This window comes from Mytilus edulis, chromosome 5 (assembly GCF_963676685.1).
Source record: "Mytilus edulis chromosome 5, xbMytEdul2.2, whole genome shotgun sequence".
Classification (NCBI taxonomy): domain Eukaryota; kingdom Metazoa; phylum Mollusca; class Bivalvia; order Mytilida; family Mytilidae; genus Mytilus; species Mytilus edulis.
Genome location: NC_092348.1, coordinates 63,270,045 through 63,290,134, shown reverse-complemented (window position 1 = coordinate 63,290,134; position 20,090 = coordinate 63,270,045). Strand labels below are relative to the sequence as shown.

Here is a 20,090-nt window from a genome sequence, read left to right as displayed (position 1 = left end):
CGTTGATAAAAAAAAAAACGCTTATATACATGTGTGTATATATTATATATATACATGCTTACATAAATCTTGTATATTGGTAGGAATAAGGGCGAAACCTATGTCCGGATTTGATATTTTATAAATCTTTATCTTGTTTTCCTCTTTTGGTTCATGTGTTTCCCTTTGTTTGAGTTTGTAACCCGGATTTGTTTTGTCTCAATCGATTACTGACTTTTGAACAGCGGTATACTACTGGTGCCTTTTTAAATCTATCAATGATAGCAAATAATACCTTTAGTGTGAAATATATTGAACATTTCTATTATTTTGTTTCAGGCATTTGTTCAGCAATCAAATAACTGCAATACAGCAAGAAACATTTCAAAACCTACCAGCGCTATATGAGCTGTATGTATACATTGTTACGATATTTTATTAAGAAACCAAGGATAACAAATTATATGGTTAATCAGTGGCAGAGTAGGTTTACTGTTATCAATAATTATAACATTTTTAAATTCTTCAGTTGGCCATTGGTGACAATATTTATTGACTTACACTTGTTAATTCTTTCGATGGAATCGTTTCTAAACTATGATAATTCTTGGTATGTTTTATCATATTTCTACAAACTTTTTACAATCTTTCTTTAAAAAAATTATAATGATAAGTACTTATTAGAAAACTATTGCTCTGTAACCGGGATTTGTTTTCTCTTAATCGATTTATTACTTTTCAACATTGGTTTAATACTTTATATAGAAAACAATCTGTGAATATCGCAATTTTTCTTGCTGGTAAGTTATCCACAGTAACAACATTGTCAATAACACTTCCCTGCGAAATGTGTTATTTAAAGGACCGAAATATCGTGAGCCTAAATCCATCAATTGGAAACACAAATACTCCCGGGGTTGTGTTTCTTATCATGATTTCCTTGATAGAGAGTTGCTGCTCACAAGGAAGCTATTAAATGGTGAAGAAGAAATCATCCCTTCATCAATTTTACGGACGCCATCACGAGTTGATTAAACATTATTGAATATCCGTTTCACAGATGATAGCAGAAATGTTCCTAATGACGTACCTACTATACCGTTTCTTTTTCACGAATATGACCTACCCAATTAGACTTGTTACAGGGTGTAGACTAACATAAGCAACACGAGGGGTGCCACATGTGGAGCAGGATCTGTTTACCTTACCGGAGAACCTGTTATCAACCCCAGATTTGTGGTGGGCTTCGTGTTACTTAGTCAATGTTGTGATTTTTGTACTATTACATGTCTGTTTTTCTTTTTTTTTTCATTTTTATCCATGGGCTGTCAGTTTATTTTCGATTTGAGAGTTTTAATGTCCTTCTAGTATCTTTCGCCCTCTTTTAAACGTGATTGAGTGAATGAATTGAATTGATAGTGACAGAAACCAGATATGGGTTTTATCCTCAACTTTAAAGAGTACACTTTCGATGTTTCTGGAAAGCACGATGCCAAGGTTCGTGCATTCATAACTTAGTGAATAACCTGGTGACAAGTAAATATCTGCTGTTGTCATATACTTCACTTGTTTGTGGTTTAAGTTTCAATTTATTGTTTAAAGGTTTTTATAACTTAAACGACATATAAGGACTGTAATTGAAACCTCAAGGATTGCCGAGTCTAATATGAAGTGCACTAGTAGCCCGATTTCAGTCTGAAACGGTCATTTTGGTCTGAACATATCTTAATTGACTGGATTTACTACTAGATAAAAACGTTCAGATTTTTAAGACCGTTCAGGCGCCGTCCCGATCGATAGTCTAATTAGGTAAATCAGTCCATAAAGGCATGTCAAGATTGTCAAGACTGAATCTTCCAGCGAGCTGTTTAGACCCGTTAAGACCGTGTCAGACCAATTCAGATCAAATCTAAAAATTAACATTCAAAATTGTCAGACCATGTTTAGATCTGTTCAGTATGCCGGTTTGATACCACGAGCTACGCCCCTTCTGCTTGAGTAGTGCATTTTAGATTAATTTTATATGTATTTGAAGTTAAAGTATTATATCTCTTGAATAAATAATTATAAAAAAAAGTAATTCAAGGTTAAATCCTCTTTATTTCTGTTGTTGTTTTGTTGAGGAACTACTAAATTATTTGTCTGTTTATGTTGCTTATTTTTTTAAATAAATATTAGTTTATTTATTTATATTAACTATAAAATGCAAGGACGTATATTAATTATACACACACAAACATGTTTGCCATACATTTGACCTTAAAATACTGTGAACCCTTTGTGAACATATTTTTCGTATTTGAAAATTAGAAACGGAAAAATCTTAAACGTATACTAACCTAAAAAAGGCGATTTTGTATAATTGCCAACGAGACAATCCAGAAAAATGAAGCGAAAGCAAATTAACACATGCGTATTTTTGTTTTAATTCGTATTCTGAACGAGAAAATCCATAGAAATGAAGCGAAAGCAAATCAACACATGCGTATTTTTGTTTTAATTCGTATTCTGAACGAGAAAATCCATAGAAATGAAGCGAAAGCAAATTAACACATGCGTATTTTTGTTTTAATTCGTGTTCTGTTGATATGTCCTACTTTACTATTACCGTTGGAGCTGGGTTTCTTTTTTTTTTAAATTATTTTCGTGCTAGTTACTCTGTTAAACTCGGAAACTATTCTATTACCAACGCTTTGTATTGTACATCATATCATTAAACAATCATAGATTTGAAAAAGGTCGCCATAGTATAATCATGATACTGCATTCAGTCTGTGTCGAGACAGTGTTAAAACTATAAATAAAGTAGCACCGTGTTAAGATTTTCATTCAAACAATTAATGTATCCTTCTGTTTATTTTCTAACCCATATGATATATATATATATAGCACCAGTGGCAGATTAACCGGGACTTCTTAAACTGGCCGTTAATTAATACAAACGTCCACGTGCGTGATTAATGACAACTTAACGGCGAGTGTGTAAATATTGACACATGTGTGTAAAGTCTCTGCATAAGTTTTGATGTAAAATACATTTACATGCATCTTGATTTGAATAGTACGAATTTATATCGGTTTAGAATACAATACAGATTAAAATCGATTAACAGGTGAAACTTCTGATCTGTTTTTTTAAAGAATAGGTACAAATATATGTTTAATGTCGATAATGGTAGTTACAAAAAAATGTACATTTATATTTGGATATCTGTTCATTCCAAAATTTAGTACTCACAAAAACATAATTTGTGGATGTTTTTTTCTTATTTTTCTTCGAAAACGTCTTTTTGTGAATTTACTCAGCAACAAATTAAACTGGTTATATTTTTTTAATACCATACATGTACAATATTTGTTTTTTTTAAACGGAATGTCGTATTTCCTTCCCCTCTTATTTCCTCCAGGACAATTAATTGACATTAATCAAATGCTGTATTTTTTCACAAGATCTACTTTGGAGCAGAATCTCGGACTTATACATTTCTCTCAGAAAAGCCCAAGCATACAGTTCTAGAATTTGTGTATTTTCTTAATTACCATGTACATGTATGAGAATAAGAAAAGGTCACCATTTATAAAGATAAATGATGTAATATAAAGAACATATTAATTGATTGTTTCGTTGTTTAACATCCAGTGGCAAATATTTGATGCATTTAAGGCTGGCAAATATTCAGTATAAAGATAAATGGTAAAATAAGTAAAAGATATAGAAATATAGAAATGATGATCTCAGCTCCCCTCCGCTAAAAAAAACTCACTAGTACTTGCATATATTCATCTCTAAAAAAAATCTGGATCCGCCCCTAGTATATATGGCTCAAATTTTAAAAAAAAACGTTTTTGTTAAAATGCTTGAGTTCAATGGCACGTGCTAGTAATCCATGATTCATAACGCTAGAAGTAAATGACTATTTTACAATATACAATACAAAGGTACCGTACGGCTAAAAGTTAAAGAATTTAACGTATTTAAGGTGTTGATGTTTGACCGTCAGTTTTAATATATGCTATGTATATTTTATATTTAATAACATAATGAATCTGAATCTATTATAGCTTAGTGTGTGTAGTTTAAAAATCTTATTATAATACTAAATATTTCTAAACCCTATACCAAAAGATCATGCTAAATATTTGAGCGCTGCATGGCAAAGGAGAGCCTTTAAATTGTGTCAGTTATATGAAGTGGTGGGTATTTGTATTCTATTTATTTGGCAAATAGTGTCACTATTCATACTATTTATATTTCACAACTATATATACTTTAAGTTGTGAATTGTGATTAATTGTTGGTTGCTTATTGTCCAGTGGCAAATTATACATGCATGTTCAGGACCGGAAATGTGGTTTTATGACATGGAACCCACCAGTGTAATGTTCATGCGGTTTAGTATTTAAGAGTAGCTTGAATTTCAATAACATGAACATGAATTTTGAATAAATCGAAATATTACGGGAGCTAGACGCATGGATCACACGGACTTCATTTTTTGGGGTCCGTAGAAATACCGCAAAGGACTTCCTTAGTGCACTAAGAACAAAAATATCTGATGGAATGATAAAACTGTCACACAGGACATGGCATATAGAAATAGACTTTGTAAAAATTAAAAATTTTAAATTTTATAACTATATCTTGTTTAATTAGAAAGTTATCTAATGTTTTCTCCGGTGCATCCGTTTTCTCGACACGTGCCTCAAATAGCTGATTATCACCTTTAGTGTAATTGGTAGAAATTCATGTTCGCTCAACCTTGACCCGTGTATAAGAATCCGCGTGCATACTGATTAAACATGTATATGGTATTTCAAATTGGGAGAGATCCGTTTGCGCCAAAAATGCGTCCTTTTGCGCCACAACTTTTTTCTCCAATGCTACGTTTGCGCCACCTGTTTTAAAATTACATGGTATCATTTGCGCCAAAAAATAAAACATATGATTGCTCCAGTTAGAAGAAACATGACTTCTCTCCTCTTTTTTGGACTTGGAACCGGTATTTACATACATGGCAAATGTTTCCTTTTCTGAAGCATACTTTCTTCTTAATGCTGTTGCATGGGCACTACCTCATTTAATGTATGTAGTAGCTTGTAAATTCACTTTATTGTCCAAAACGACGAACATTGAAGGATGAACTGCATAAAACAGTTCATAATAATTCCTGTGTTATGCTTCTGCTCCATTACTGGTAGTTCTTGCGGTAGATATAGTTTCAGCCCATACGGATGGTGGGAACAAAGCACTGTGTCATCTACATATGTGGCTAAAACATAATCAGCAACAGCTTCTATTTTCTTCTCTTTTTGCATATCTTGTATTAAATATTCAACAGAGAAATATGTTTTCTTCTCTCTCTGTACATGGACTGACTAATGCATCTCAAGTCATTTTTCTTTGAACATGAAAACACTTATTTCAATAGGTAAATTTTGTTATTCCTTGAACTATATTCATATATATGTGAATCAACTTTGTAATTAAAAATATCAATAATGATCAAATAATTGTTATGAAAACAAAATGTCAAAGTGACTTGATACTGAAATGGCTTCATTCTGCCAAGAAATATATTTTTTTCATGATTAAATTTTGCTATATTTGTTACAAAAATATTTCAAGATCTTTCTCTAGTATATTCGAACAATTGTCAACAACTCATGTGTAAAATTGAGAAAGGATATTCTGTCCTGTGACTTTTTGTCCTATCAAATTTGTGAACTTTATCAGTCCTGTGACTTTCTGTCCGTTTACCTGAAAAAATATGCTTGCCTTACAGAAAGATTTTTGTATTTGTTTTCCCCACATACTGAATGTTTTAAAACAGGTGTATATAAATTTAAAATATAATAGAGAGACAGCAGCCCAGACCAAAAACAAGTAAAAGTACAAAGATGAACTTTGACTAATCATGCTCAAAGGGCAAATTCTATATAAAAACTGACATAGTTCACATGAAAATAAATAGTTTAGGCCACACTAATTTTATTAAAAGTTCTTTGGATTGATAATGTAAGACACATTTATTTATATTTAACTTTTGATTACTTTCTGTGGGTAGTAATTATTGTACATCACACACCAGCGGCTATAATACATATATACATGTGAAGATTAGTTGGTTATTGGTTCTAAAAAGTCCAGTGGCAAATATTTCATGCAAATTTAGGATGTGACAGTTATCAATACATCAATATACAATATGTTAGTACAAATAATTAAGTAATCTTGAAAGGCTATGATATTTTTTTTCGTTGATGCCTTACATTGCAGGAAGACTTCAAAGCAAATATTTAAAATAGCCTTCCAAGAAGTCCTAATTATTTGGACTGACAATATGTAGGGTTATGTCTTGTAAAAGGCCATCCCACACAACAACAAACTTCTGAATGCCCAACATGTTAGGACAATAAGCATGGTAAGTTAATGAACAAGGGTGAGTCCAGCCATTTTAAAGGGCAGATTCAAAGAATGTAGGACAGAAAGTCACATTGTATATAAACGTCTATGTCTACCTTTTTAAATGAATTGATCTTCCAAAAAAGGGGGGTTCAATCACATTAACATTTTTTTAACAAGCCTGGGATCATTATACTAGTAATAAGTAGTATAATAGTTCAAGAACAAGCCTACGTACATTCTAACTTAGCCTTTGAACAGGTTACTATGAACGAGTGTGGTGATAAAGAACGTCGACTCATACATGTATGCACATTTTTCCTTTGAAGTTCGAAATCTTGGATCCATGATCGTTCTAAGACATGTTTTAAAATATTATTCATTTCTACTCACCAATTGCAATTTTCAGCTCAGCATATATTGTACAGTAGTGTCCCTTCTATCATATCTACGATTTAGTGCAAATGATAACTTCGTCAAAGCGATGTTTTGCCGACATGAATACAGCAAAAATAAAGGAGGGTACGGTAACGTTAAATCGTTTACGGGTGAAGAATTATTATCCGTTTTTGATAAAACTTGACAGATTTGATTAATTATCGTCGGAAAATGTCCCTAATGGCCGGGCCTAATGGATAGTAGTTCAAATTAAACCAGATGTATTATGATGCATACATGTTATATATGTAACTCAGTCATTAAATTTACTTCAGGTACACCGACGTTACATTTTCATGATGAGTTATCAAACCTATTTCAAATATAAATTTGAATTAATTCGTTTATGCCCTTTTCTGCAATAATATTTAAACTTTTTTTTTTAACGAAGGCTTCTGGTACATAAAAAAAGTTACAAAAGGCTCTTGAATTATAGACACAATAAAAAATAAAGATCGAAAGTCAAACGCACAAGTCTGGCAAAAATGAGAGAACAATGTCTTGACAATGAACGAAAAACGACAAAAGAAATATAAAAGTTAAAGTTTTTCCCTGCCTCAAATTTACAATAATTAAAATGCAATTTATATCGGTAAATCAAAAGTGAAATAATAATGCATATTCATTAATAATATTTAATAAAAATAGTTAGTCTACATAAATAAATTAAATTAAACATATTAAGAAAATATAATTACGTTTTCAAGTGTTTTTTCATTTTTTAAGGGTATACAAAATTAAATGATCTGTTACGTCAAGGTGACATTTTTTCACCACGACATCAGGCTGTAACTGCATTAACATTTATTTGCAATCACTTGTAAACCATTAAATATAAAGTTTCAGGTGCTTATATTCAATAAATTAAATAAATATTATTTAGGCACTAAATCCGTTGATTTTTAACTCAATTTGCAGCGATTTGTGCAGCAGTATGACTTTGGGCTTATAATATATAAAAAAATAGGAAGAAGTAAGAATTAAATTGATTATTTTTTATTTAATTAACATGATTAAGAGGACGTTGTAGACGTTTCAGTTATTATAAACCGTCTTCTTTCTAATTTTTATTTTATTCTTAAAAGGGGAGCAACCCCTGATAAACACTTGAAAAGTTTCACTCGTTTTTTGTCCAAATTATTAAAATCTGAACACGACTTGACACGGTCTGACAATATCCTAACATAATTTTGTATCCATGGTCTGTTTTGGTCTGACACGGTCTTAACAGGTCTAAACAGCTCGCTAGAAGATTCAGTCTTGTTAATCTTCACATGCCGTAACGGACTGATTTACCTGATGAGACTATCGATCGGAACGGCGCCTGAACGGTCTTAAAAATCTGAACGTTTTTATCTAGCAGTAAATCCAGTCAATTAAGATATGTTCAGACCAAAATGACCGTTTCAGACTGAAATCGTGCTACTAGTGGTGTATACATTTAAACATTTTTAAATCCACTTCAGCTAAAAACAAATATTTAGCTAACAAGTCAATGATAAATATAAAACGTTTATATATTAATATGTAGATATAAGAAGAAGTGGTATGAATTCCAATGAGACAACTCTCCATCCAAGTCACAATTTGTAAAAGTAAACAATTATAGGTTAAAGTATTACCTTTAACACGGTTCCTTGACTCACAACGAACAGCAAGCTATAAAGGGTCCCAAAATTGACTAATGTAAAACCATTCAAACAGGAAAACCAACGGTCTAATCTATATAAAAGACGAGAAGCGAGAAACACTCATGAACCACACCACAAACGACAACTAACGACAACTACTATAATCAGATTCCTTACTAGGAACAGGTGCAAACAAATGTAACGGATTTAAACGTGTAGATAGGCGCCAAATTTCACCTTAACCTGAACAATAGTGGAACATTACCACATTGAAAGACACACTATAAAATATCAACCTATATGACTTATCTCAATCAAAAGACATTTTCACAAAAACAAGTGAACACACACTGAACGAATAAATTTGATCTATGACACTATGCATAAAACAAGGCAGTTAGATGTAAAACAATATCGTAAGACAACCATTCCCTCGAACAAATTGCCCCAAAATAAAATAACGTACACAGGGAAAATAAAAATTATTTTGTTGTAAGGGATACAAGGAGTACATATTTGTATATATTATATGTACATGCGCCTTCATAAATCTTTTTTATTGACGGAATAAGGGTCGCAACCAATATCCGGATATGATATTATCCAAAATTTTATAAATCTTTGTTTATCTCTGATAGTAAACGAGAAATATATTAAACATATCTATTATTTTGTTGCAGGCGTTTGTACAACAATCAAATCACTACAATACAACAAGGAACATTTCAAAATCTGACAGAGTTATATCAACTGTATGTATATATTGTTGTGAGATTTTATTAAGAAACCAATGATAAAAAGTTATATTGTTAATCAGTGGCAGAGTATGATTGCTTTAATCAATGATTACGACATTTTAAAGTTCTTCAGTTGACCATTGGTGATAATGTTTGATTGACCTATTTTTGATTATTCTGATTGAAAAGTGCTTTAACTATTTTTATGGTTTGTATGTTTTATAATATTTCTACAAACTTTATACAAACTTTCTTTGAACAGTTATAATGATCAAGTAAATTCATTAAATGTTCTTAGAAAACAATCTGTCAATGTCACTTGTTTGAATACCTTTAAACTATTGTTGTCTATATGAAAAGATGTTAATCGAATGGTGTCAAAATCTCTATATAATATTAATCAAATTTTGACGAATCGACATCTATGGAGATTTAACAATGTGTTTAATGTAAAAAGTAAAATAATAAAAATACAGATAATTCAAAATGGAAAGTCCCTAATAAGATATCAAAATCAAAAGCTCAAACACAGTGAATTAATCCAAAGTCTAAAGACAATTGGTGGGGCTAATACATCACACATTAGACACGAACTAGAAAATATGGATTTAAAAGATATTAAAACTTTTTTCATACAAGTAGGAGGCAATGATGCTAGCAACAAGCGTGATCCTGAACTCGTTGAATGTGAATTTGTTAATATGATCGACATAATTCGTAAAACAACTAGGAATGCTAGAATTATTTTAGCCGAATGTCCACCACGAAGAGATGCAAACGTAAAAATCGTTAACCCCATAATTGGGAAAGTAGCCGAAAGTTATGATGTGGAATGTCTACAAACTGTCCAAAGCTTTATTAGACAAAATGGTCATCTCAACAGCGGACAAATCTGCCGTGACGGAATTCACCTCACTGACAGAGGAACGGCAACACTTCTCAGACTATACGATACACTTGTCAAAGTCACCAAAGAAAAGTCGGACACAACATCTTTAAATCAAAACAACTCTCACGTTGGTGTTTGTTTTTTCTGTGGCGAAGAGGGACACAACTCTCGATTTTGCCGCCATGAGACAAAAATACTGTGTTGGACCTGCTCAAAATATGGACATAAAATGAAAAACTGCTGGTATTCATCAAATTAGGACACTGGCAATGCATGTTATGCCGAAACTTTTCTTTTACAAACAATGAACAAATTTGAATGTTTAAATAACATATGTACCTTGTGTGATAATATTGAATGTAAATGTAAAGGAATGGAAAATGAGCAATACTATTCTTCCATAAGTGCAGAAAAAACTTTACACTTACAAAACACAACTTCAAGGAAAAACCGATTTTAAATAATAACAGAAAAGAATCAATAAAAGCAACAAAATATCAAAATAATGAAAATAAAACTACAAAATGTTTTGGCCTTAAGAAAAATGGATTAAAAAATTCTCATTTAAACATAAGAGGGGTCCTATCTAAATTTGATGAAATGAAATTATTTATAAATCAAAAAAATAACACACATATTATGGGAATATGTGAAACATTTCTCACAAGTAACACGGAAGGCAGTTTTATTAGTATTAAAGGATTTGAACTTGAACGCAAAGATCGATGTGAAACAAGTGAGAAAAAGGGAGGGGGTGTAGTTGCTTACGTTTCTAGCTCTTTAAAATACAAAAGAAGAACTGATTTAGAAATAAGTTCACTGGAAAGTATCTGGCTTCAGATCCATTTCAAAAACTCCAAGTCCCTATTAATATGTTTTATCTACAGACCTCCTGATATGCCACAATCGTGGATTGATGAATTTGAAAAGGAAATCGAGAAGGCAAATGAATTAGAACTAGAAATGATAATAATGGGCGATATCAATATCGATTTTACAGGGGGGTGCTTGAACAATAAATGGGAAAATCTTTTACTAACACAATCTATTGTACAATTAATTGATACTCCTACCCGTATCACATCAACATCAAGTACTATCATTGATCATGTTTATACTAACCATCCTGAAAATACAGTTGAAACAAATGTCACAAAAATAGTCCTAAGTGATCACTATCCAGTATGTATTACGAGAAAAATAAACCAACAAGATGTTCCAAGCTTACAGCATAAACAAATTAGGTATCGATGTTTCAAAAACTTTAATGAAAACAAGTTTTTGGAGGATTTAAATAAGACAAATTTTGCTCAAATTGAACAAATAAGTGATACTCAATCTGCCACTGACATGTGGTATAAACTATTTCTGTCAGTTATTAACAGGCACGCTCCTGTCAAAGTAAAAAGAATTAAACATATACGCCAACCAGATTGGCTTACAGATGAGATAAAAGACGCTCAAAACAAAAGAAACTATTATCAAAGCAAGAGGGATTGGGAAAAACTCCGTTATTGGCGCAACAAATGTACTAAATTAATAGAAAAATCTTAACAGTCCTTTTTCAAGCAAGCAATAGAAAATAACAAAAAACCTAAAGAAATTTTGGCTTTACTCAAAGATTTAAAACCCAAAACCCAAAATGAAATTCCATCTACCATGAATTTTGACAATAAAGAGTATGATAATGTGCAAGATATAGTAAATCATTTCAACACTCATTTTACAACAATAGGTGATAAATATGTTACAAATAGCACGCAATATCAAACAAATAAATTAAATGATTATGTTCAAGATAAAACCCGCTGGTGTTAGATTAACGATTCCGTTTATTAAACTAGACGAAACAACGAAATTACTTTCTAAACTAGAAACATCAAAAGCAACTGGACTTGATGAAGTTGGTCCGTTTTTCATTAAATTGTCATCGAAAGCTTTAGCCCCAAGTATAACGTATTTAATAAACTTAAGTATACTAGAGGGTGTTTTCCCAGAAAATATTAAATTAGCTAAAGTAACTCCAACATTTAAAAATGGTGATAAACATATGCCAGAAAACTACAGACCTATATCAATACTTCCTACATTATCAAAAATATTTGAAAAACATGTCACAAAACATTTTTATCTATATCTGTCAAAATATAAAGTATTACATGAGGCACAATCTGGATTTCGATCTAACCACTCATGTCAGACAGCCCTTACCGAATTGATTGACACCTGGCTCAAATGTATTGATAATGGTAATGTTGTAGGAACAGTCTTTCTAGATTTAAAAAAGGTCTCGTTAATCACACCATTATCTGCCATAAATTACATTTATACAAAGTCTCTTATCATTCAATAAAATGGTTTGAGTCTTACCTGTCTAATAGAAAACAAAAAGTGTGCTCTGGTAATACAGCCTCAGAATCTAAATGTATCAAATATGGGGTTCCCCAAGGGTCCATCTTAGGTCCCCTTTTGTTCTTCTTTTTCATAAATGACATGACTTTAGAAGCCACTCATACAGCCATTGATATGTATGCTGATGATACAACACTTCATACATATGGAACAAATAAGGAAGAGATAGACAGGAAACTAAATTACGATGCCAACACCATAAATAATTGGTGTCTGAACAATAGGATGGTTATAAATCCCTTAAAAACTACTTCTATGTTGATTGGAACAAATAAGAAACGGACTTTGCTAGGAAATGATATGAATATATGTATACAAGATAGCCCAATCACACCCGTTGAAATACAGAAACTTTTGGGTGTATATATTGACAAAAATTTGGACTGGAAATTTCAAATTGACTATGTATGTAAAAACTTAAGTTCTCGTATCGCACTGCTATCTAGAATTAAGAAATTTTTGGATATAAGTAGTAGAAAGCTGTTTTATAATGCTTATATTATGCCCATATTTGATTTTTGTTGCTCAATATGGGAAAATTGCTATGAGGATGGATATAAAAAAAAATCTTAAAATGCAGAAAAGAGCTGCAAGGATTATACTTGATGCACCAATACTAACACCTAGTATAAATTTATTTAAAGAGCTAAAGTGGTTGAATTTCAAATCTCGAATTTCATATCATAAACTTATTCTTGTTCATAAAATTCTAAACGATAAAGCACCTCATTACTTAAAAAAACTCTGTTGTCCAATTGTTACCCTACATAGTAGAAATATAAGGTCATCTGCAAATAATAATTTAGCTGTTGTACGACCGAACACAAATTCAATGAAGAAATCTTCTGCATATAGCTCATCTTTACTTTGGAATAAACTACCAAATGAAATAAAATGTTGTGAAAACCTGGACACTTTTAAACAAAAATGTGTTGATTTTTTGTCTATAAATGATTTATAACAACTTACTCAAATATTCTAATGATTTGAGTGTTATGTATATATATATCAATAAATTTATTTTTATCTTGTTCTACAGACAGTTTATAGTTAGTATGAATAGTGCATTAACATAATATGTTAGAAACTGTAAGCTTTGTAATATTTGTACTGTTTGTTCTTTGTGAGGGCCTCAAGGTAGATTAGCGAAAGCTAATAGAGTTATCCTCTGTAAATAAAGTCATTACTTACTTACTTACTTACATATTAAACAAATGGATAACAACTGTCATATTCCTACTTTGGTACAGGCATTTTCTTATGTAAAAACTGATGGATTGAACATGGTTTTATAGCTAGCCAAACCTCTCACTTGTATGAGAGTCACATAAATTCTATCGACAACAACGTGTCAACAAACCAAATACAATAGCTGCGAAGGGTAAAAAAAGGTACATTCTTATTCAAACTCATACGTCGAAAATCGATTGACAACGACATGGCTGAATAAGAAAAAGACAAACAGACAAATACAGTACACAAAACATTACATAAAAACATACACTGAACAACACGAACCCGACCAATACTAGGGTAATATCAGGTGCTCCACAAGGGTATACATAACCTGATAATTCTTCTAAACATTATCATTTTGTTTCAGATATTTATACAGCAATCAAATAACTACCATACATCCGGGAGCATTTCGAAACCTACCAAAGCTAGGCCGCCTGTATGTAAAAATAAGTACAATATTTTGGATTAAAGCAAATAAAACGAAATTTAAAGTCGATCAGTAGCAGAATATGTATGCTATTATCGATATTTTGTCGTCGAACAGTGTGAACATGCGTGAACCTGTTCGGTTTGAATTGACTAGGTTTACGAATAATATTATTGAAAATAATAACTCTAAGAAACAATTTGATAGTTTAAATAAATTTTATAGTAGGCGGCTTTCAATTGAGAAGTGAGTTCTGTAAATTGACATCCATCGATTAAACAAGTGTTTACACTGCAGATTTCATAACGATAACAAACAAATACTTACAGATTGTATGAACTTCAAATATACTTCTATTCAGTTTTCCGATAAAGATGACATGGTTTTGGGGTTTTTTTCTGGAAATAAGAGGTATACTGTTGTTAATAAAAAAATATTTACAGTTATAGATTAGACAAAATGAACATTTTAAAGGAACACAAATTTGAGACACGAAAAGAGGTCCTCAGTCGTTCTTTTTTTAGATAATAACAGCAAAAAACTAAACGCGTATATAAAAGAATGCTTCGATTCTACACCTTTTGATAGAGCATTTGCATTATTCATGTATCTGGGTACGTGAAGGGATCTAGATATACGTATTGTGCATATTTTTTATAAAATAATGACTTAGCCCCGACCTCAATTGAAACTAAATAAACATTAAATGCATTATAAAATATATTCATCTGGACCAACTTGACTTATTATATCCTTTCCAAACATACGTGTTATACGATACATCAATACGGATACGCCAGGAAATACGTCAATAATGCAAATGCACTATAGAAAACTATTAAAAATAATAACAATTGCCACTGTACATGTATATTACACTGCAATCATAAAGTACCATTTTCAGATTTAAAATAAATGGTGGCCAGATTTTTTATTTTCTTATAGATTAACAATATTTTGTAACTGAATTTCATTACTGCACGGACAAGTGATATGACAACATTGACATTGACAATGTTCATTAAATGCTCTAAAGCGCCTTTAATAAAAAAAATTAACGGTACCAATTTTCTTGCACCAGATGCGCATTTCGACAATACATGTCTCTTCAGTGATGCTCGTGGCCAAAATATTTGAAATCCAAAGCTTATATAAAAGATGATACATTGACAAACATGAATTAGTGTATGTAGAAGAAACATTTTAGTTTTGTCACTTCTTGTTTGATTGATATATTCGTTTTCATACCAATAAAAAGTCGAAACTTGGTAGAGACTTGTATAAACCTCAGTTATTCCCTTGTGTTTGCATCCTTATCTCTGGACATACACGTATCTATGATAAAATAACATAGTTATTGTGCCAGACAAAATAAAGAATGTGTCTTCTTATCTCCAAAAATGATACAGTATACGGTCTTGGTTTTTTTATATTACAGAAATTAAGAAGCTTGTGCATTTCAATATTTTATCTTCGTTTGAATATTACCACAAACTATGTATATGAAACAGTGATAATCTAATTTCAATAGTTGCATTATAATGTGCCCGAATCAAAGTGAACATAGTTTTCGAAAAGCACCCATTGACATAATGTTATTGTATTTTTCAAATTTTGAACCAATATATCAAAGACATAAGCGTAATGCAATCATTTTTTGTGTGAAATATTCATAAAGTGTAATCATTTGTTTGTTTTGGGGTTTAGAAAACATAGAAAATGAATTTGCATGCATTGTACGTTCTAAGAATTTGTTATAACTAAATTATTGTGACAAGATATGTATGATGACCTGTTTACAGCTACACACTAATTAATGCACATGTATTGACCATTATATAATTGCTTATGTTGTTTGTGTTTTTCATACTTTAGGGTTTTTTTTGTTTTATCTTTTGTTTTAGTTCTTTGCAGAAAAATCAAATAACCATTATACAGCAAGGAACACTCCTAGATCTACCAAGCCTGTACATGGTGTATGTATATATTGTTTATCTTTAAAATAACTTTTTGGAATTTCGAATCCTCAATGCTCTTCAACTTTTTACTTGTTTGGCTTTATATATATTTTGATATGAGCGTCCCTGATGAGTCTTATGTAGACGAAACGCGCGTCTGGCGTACTAAATTATAATCCTGGTACCTTTGATAACTTGTTTAACCAGACACAAATGAAAACAAAATTTAAATGTCAATCAGTTGCAAATTATGTTTTCTGTAATTAATTATTACACCGTTACAACTATTGGCTACCCTTGACCATGTTGACAGAGTATAATAGTACTTTAATTGTTAGCAATTATTCTAAGAAAAGACTTTATAGGCCTATATTCACGAACGTAATCGCCCTTTGCAAAATCAACGTGTTCTGCAAATAGGACGACCCATGTATATACACTGCACGTGTAATTATGTAACAAACATGTGTTAAAATACGAAAACATTTTAGGGATATTTCTCGAAAATATTGTTATTAAGATAATTATGAATGGCAAATAGTACAATCATTCCAGTAAAATACCATAAATTTGACTTATTTGAATATCTATTTAAAAAAGCAGTTAATATAAATCCACTTGCAGTCTACTATGTTTTAAGTAGACGAGTGTTTTTTTACATTTATGTTAGATTTATGAAAATCTGTTGTACAGTAAAATAGACTTTTCAGATGATAAAAAAATGAACCGATAAAAATTTAACAAATTTTAAGTGTTCTTTGGATTGCATTCGAAAGATAATAAGTTATTTTATCTATATATCTCATTGATATTGAGAGATACATTTAAATGTAAAGTAACGTCAGTTTGTTTTTAGTATTTTCTCATGTTCTGATGAATGATTACCATACCAGATGATCAAACCAGATTACTTCAGCGTTTTAATACTTGTGTTAAAAATGATACTTCCCCGTCAGCTAATGTATCATAAAAAAAAACGATTTCCATATTTCAACTGGTCAGGTATTTCGTAGATAATTCTCAGCAACATACTTAAAATTGTAATGATATCCCTCGGACACGAGTCATTAATGTGTAATTGAATGAATGGTACTAATAGGGACGATTTACTTGTTTTTGCGGTCATGCACACAACCTCAATTAGAAAATGTTGTATTTTGAAAAACATAGATGCTTAATTTCTCGTTTTGTCAATTGACATCGTATTCTGCATAACTATCAGAGTTTGCATAACTTTTAGAGAAAAAATGAGATATATGTTCAGTTGGCACATAAGAAATTTGGATTACTGATAAATCATTTACAGTCGATTTAACTGCAATGTATATGAACTGTTTATAGAAACTTCGCGGATAATCGAGACAAATAGTAAGTGCAAACACTATCTTTTTTCAAATTCACAGTCAATCAATTATGAATAATGAATTTTCTTTTAAATAGCATTTGTTTTCTACAGTGAACTTTCCTTTTTTTGTCACTTAACATAGCACCTGATATTTAGTTTGTTAATTGTTAATGTGAATATGTAGTTTAGTTTCACATATTACGATAAACGTATATACATACTTCGGTTATGATATTTAATCATTGTACACATTTTTCCAGGAGTTTGAGAAATAACAGACTGACATTTATCGGGAACGACACATTCGAAAATCTTCCTAAGTTAAAATATCTGTAAGTACAAATATTAGCAATGATTTCACAATTTTAAATATTCCTAATACGTATTATATTTGAAGTAGGCAATGTAAATACGTTATGTATACATCGAAACGTCTTATTCCAGACAAAAAGACTCCATTTTCTGTCCGGAGAGGGACACCGTGTATCCCCTTCCGTGATCTGTATATTAAGAGACCCCTTTAGTAGATTCTGATACCCCTGTTTTGACTTTTATGTCTGTTTATTTTGTAAACACACCGTTGTCAATAAAATGGAATCGTATGCGACTGTCATACAAGTGAGAGGTTTAGCTAGCTATAAAACCAGGTTTAATCCACCCTTTTCTACTAAAGAGTCAGGGATATGACATTTGTGTCCATATTTTTAATATGTTTTACCATTTGATAAGCGAATTTCATTGTTGAATTTTCCTTTGAGTTCAGTTTGTTTGTGATTTTCCTTTTCATATAAACATTTATAATGTAGCTTGTGTGTTTCTCTTTAAAATTAGCAACCGCTGTCATCGCTGAAATTACGGGCTTTGGACTTTGATAAATTATTGAAAACCACAGTTATATGGATTTTTTCTCTGTTCCACTCCAGATTTTGAGCTGATTTTTGATATGTGAGACTACCATCATGTTCGTGTCCACATGTGTTTATATTGAAATTGCAGGTTTTTCAACTTTTTGGGACGGGGCCATTCGTGTCGCTTTGACACATCTAGTTACACATGACTTACTGACGCGGTATCAGAGATTGATATTTTCATATTTCTTCTTCGTCGTCTTTGATAATGATATTAATAGATTTAACGTTTGTATTGACTAATTTGTTGGTTAGATTGGGGTTCATTACTTATGACAGATACGTAAACCTTGCGTTTTCAGAGCTTGTTTATTAAATAAGCATAACAACACGCTTACAAATTAAAATCAGATCATAATTTTTTTTATTGAATACCACATCTTAACATCTTGCATTTACAGAATTCTACTTCAAAGAGATTTAAGTGTGAATATATATTTTGTTAATTGTTTTACTAAATATTGGCTACCATAATTCTATAAAGAGTTATCATAGCATATCAAATCAAAAAGAATGTTAGTATACCATCCCTATTTATATCAATAAAATGTTTGCAATCGGAATATAGATATCTGCAATCGGTTTAAAATTTCAGAAGAATTTTTATTAAAAATATTGTAGGATCATTATAATACCTCATATCATAATAATTTGTTAAGTTATCCTTTAGTGATAGTAAAATCACAAAAAAACGAACTCATAGGAAAATTCAAACTGGAAAATTCCTAATCAAATGTCAATACAGAAAGCTCAATTACATCAAACGAATGGACAACAACTGTCATATTCCTGAATTGGTACGGGCATTTTCTTATGTAAATCAAATTTTAAAGCTGGTCATTCAACATAATCAAATCATTTGTTTGGTTTGAAATCCACAAGTAACACAAACATTAACTTCACTGATTGTTATTTTTAACTTTTACTTATGGTTAACAATGACCGCTGAGGTTCAAACCAATCTGTTTACCCTTCCAGAACATCTGATATCACGCCAGTTTTGGTGGGGTTCGTGATGCCTAGTCTTCAGTTTATTATGTTGTGTCTGTGTACTATTGTTTGTATTTTTTTCTTCTTTTTTTTTATTTTTTTAGCCATATCGTTGTCATTTCGAAATGCGCATCTGGTGCTGGAAAATTGGTACCGTTAATGTTATTGTATTTTATCTATGAGTTGTAATGTCCCTCTCGTATCGATCTATAGCTCCTCTTTTACAAATATGAAAAAAATGATTCCTTTATACATTTGTGCATTTCAAGATTTATACCATTTTACTGTGTACTGCATTCTACCACCAATATTTTGATATTGCTGTATAAATTTCACTCGACAATATTATGGCCGATGCAAATTTTCTACATTACTAGTAGTGAATCATCTACTTAAGGTTAACTTTTAAAAGTACTTCCTAGAATACTTTGATTCGCTTTTATATAAATTACTTGAGGGACACTTTTTATTAGCGTTGTCAGTTTATTTTCGATTTATGAGTTTGACTGTCCCTCAGGCTCTGGTATCTTTCGTCCCTCTTTTATTAGTCTGATTTGGCTGGTGAAAATTTATCGTATGTAATTAGTATTTTTTACTGTTTTTTGTGTATAATTCTAAAGGCTTTGATTATTATAGTTAAAATGGTAAACGGATAAGTATAGTAAATAAACAAAAATACCAAAATCTGAGGAAAATAAACAAACAATAATTATAGATTAAAATGTCAAAAATCG

The 20,090-nt window shown here is 31.1% G+C and overlaps 1 protein-coding gene across 1 annotated transcript in view; it reads left to right on the top strand.

Annotated features, from left to right (window-relative positions):
- Window positions 1-20,090, top strand: part of LOC139525180 (leucine-rich repeat-containing protein 15-like) — a 37,483-nt gene that overhangs the window by 9,969 nt on the left and 7,424 nt on the right. Inside the window, exons 4-8 of the mRNA XM_071320370.1 lie at window positions 319-390; window positions 9,132-9,203; window positions 14,093-14,164; window positions 16,060-16,131; window positions 17,719-17,790. Of these exons, the coding sequence (XP_071176471.1) occupies window positions 319-390; window positions 9,132-9,203; window positions 14,093-14,164; window positions 16,060-16,131; window positions 17,719-17,790 (360 nt within the window). The remainder of the gene's footprint in view (window positions 1-318; window positions 391-9,131; window positions 9,204-14,092; window positions 14,165-16,059; window positions 16,132-17,718; window positions 17,791-20,090) is intronic.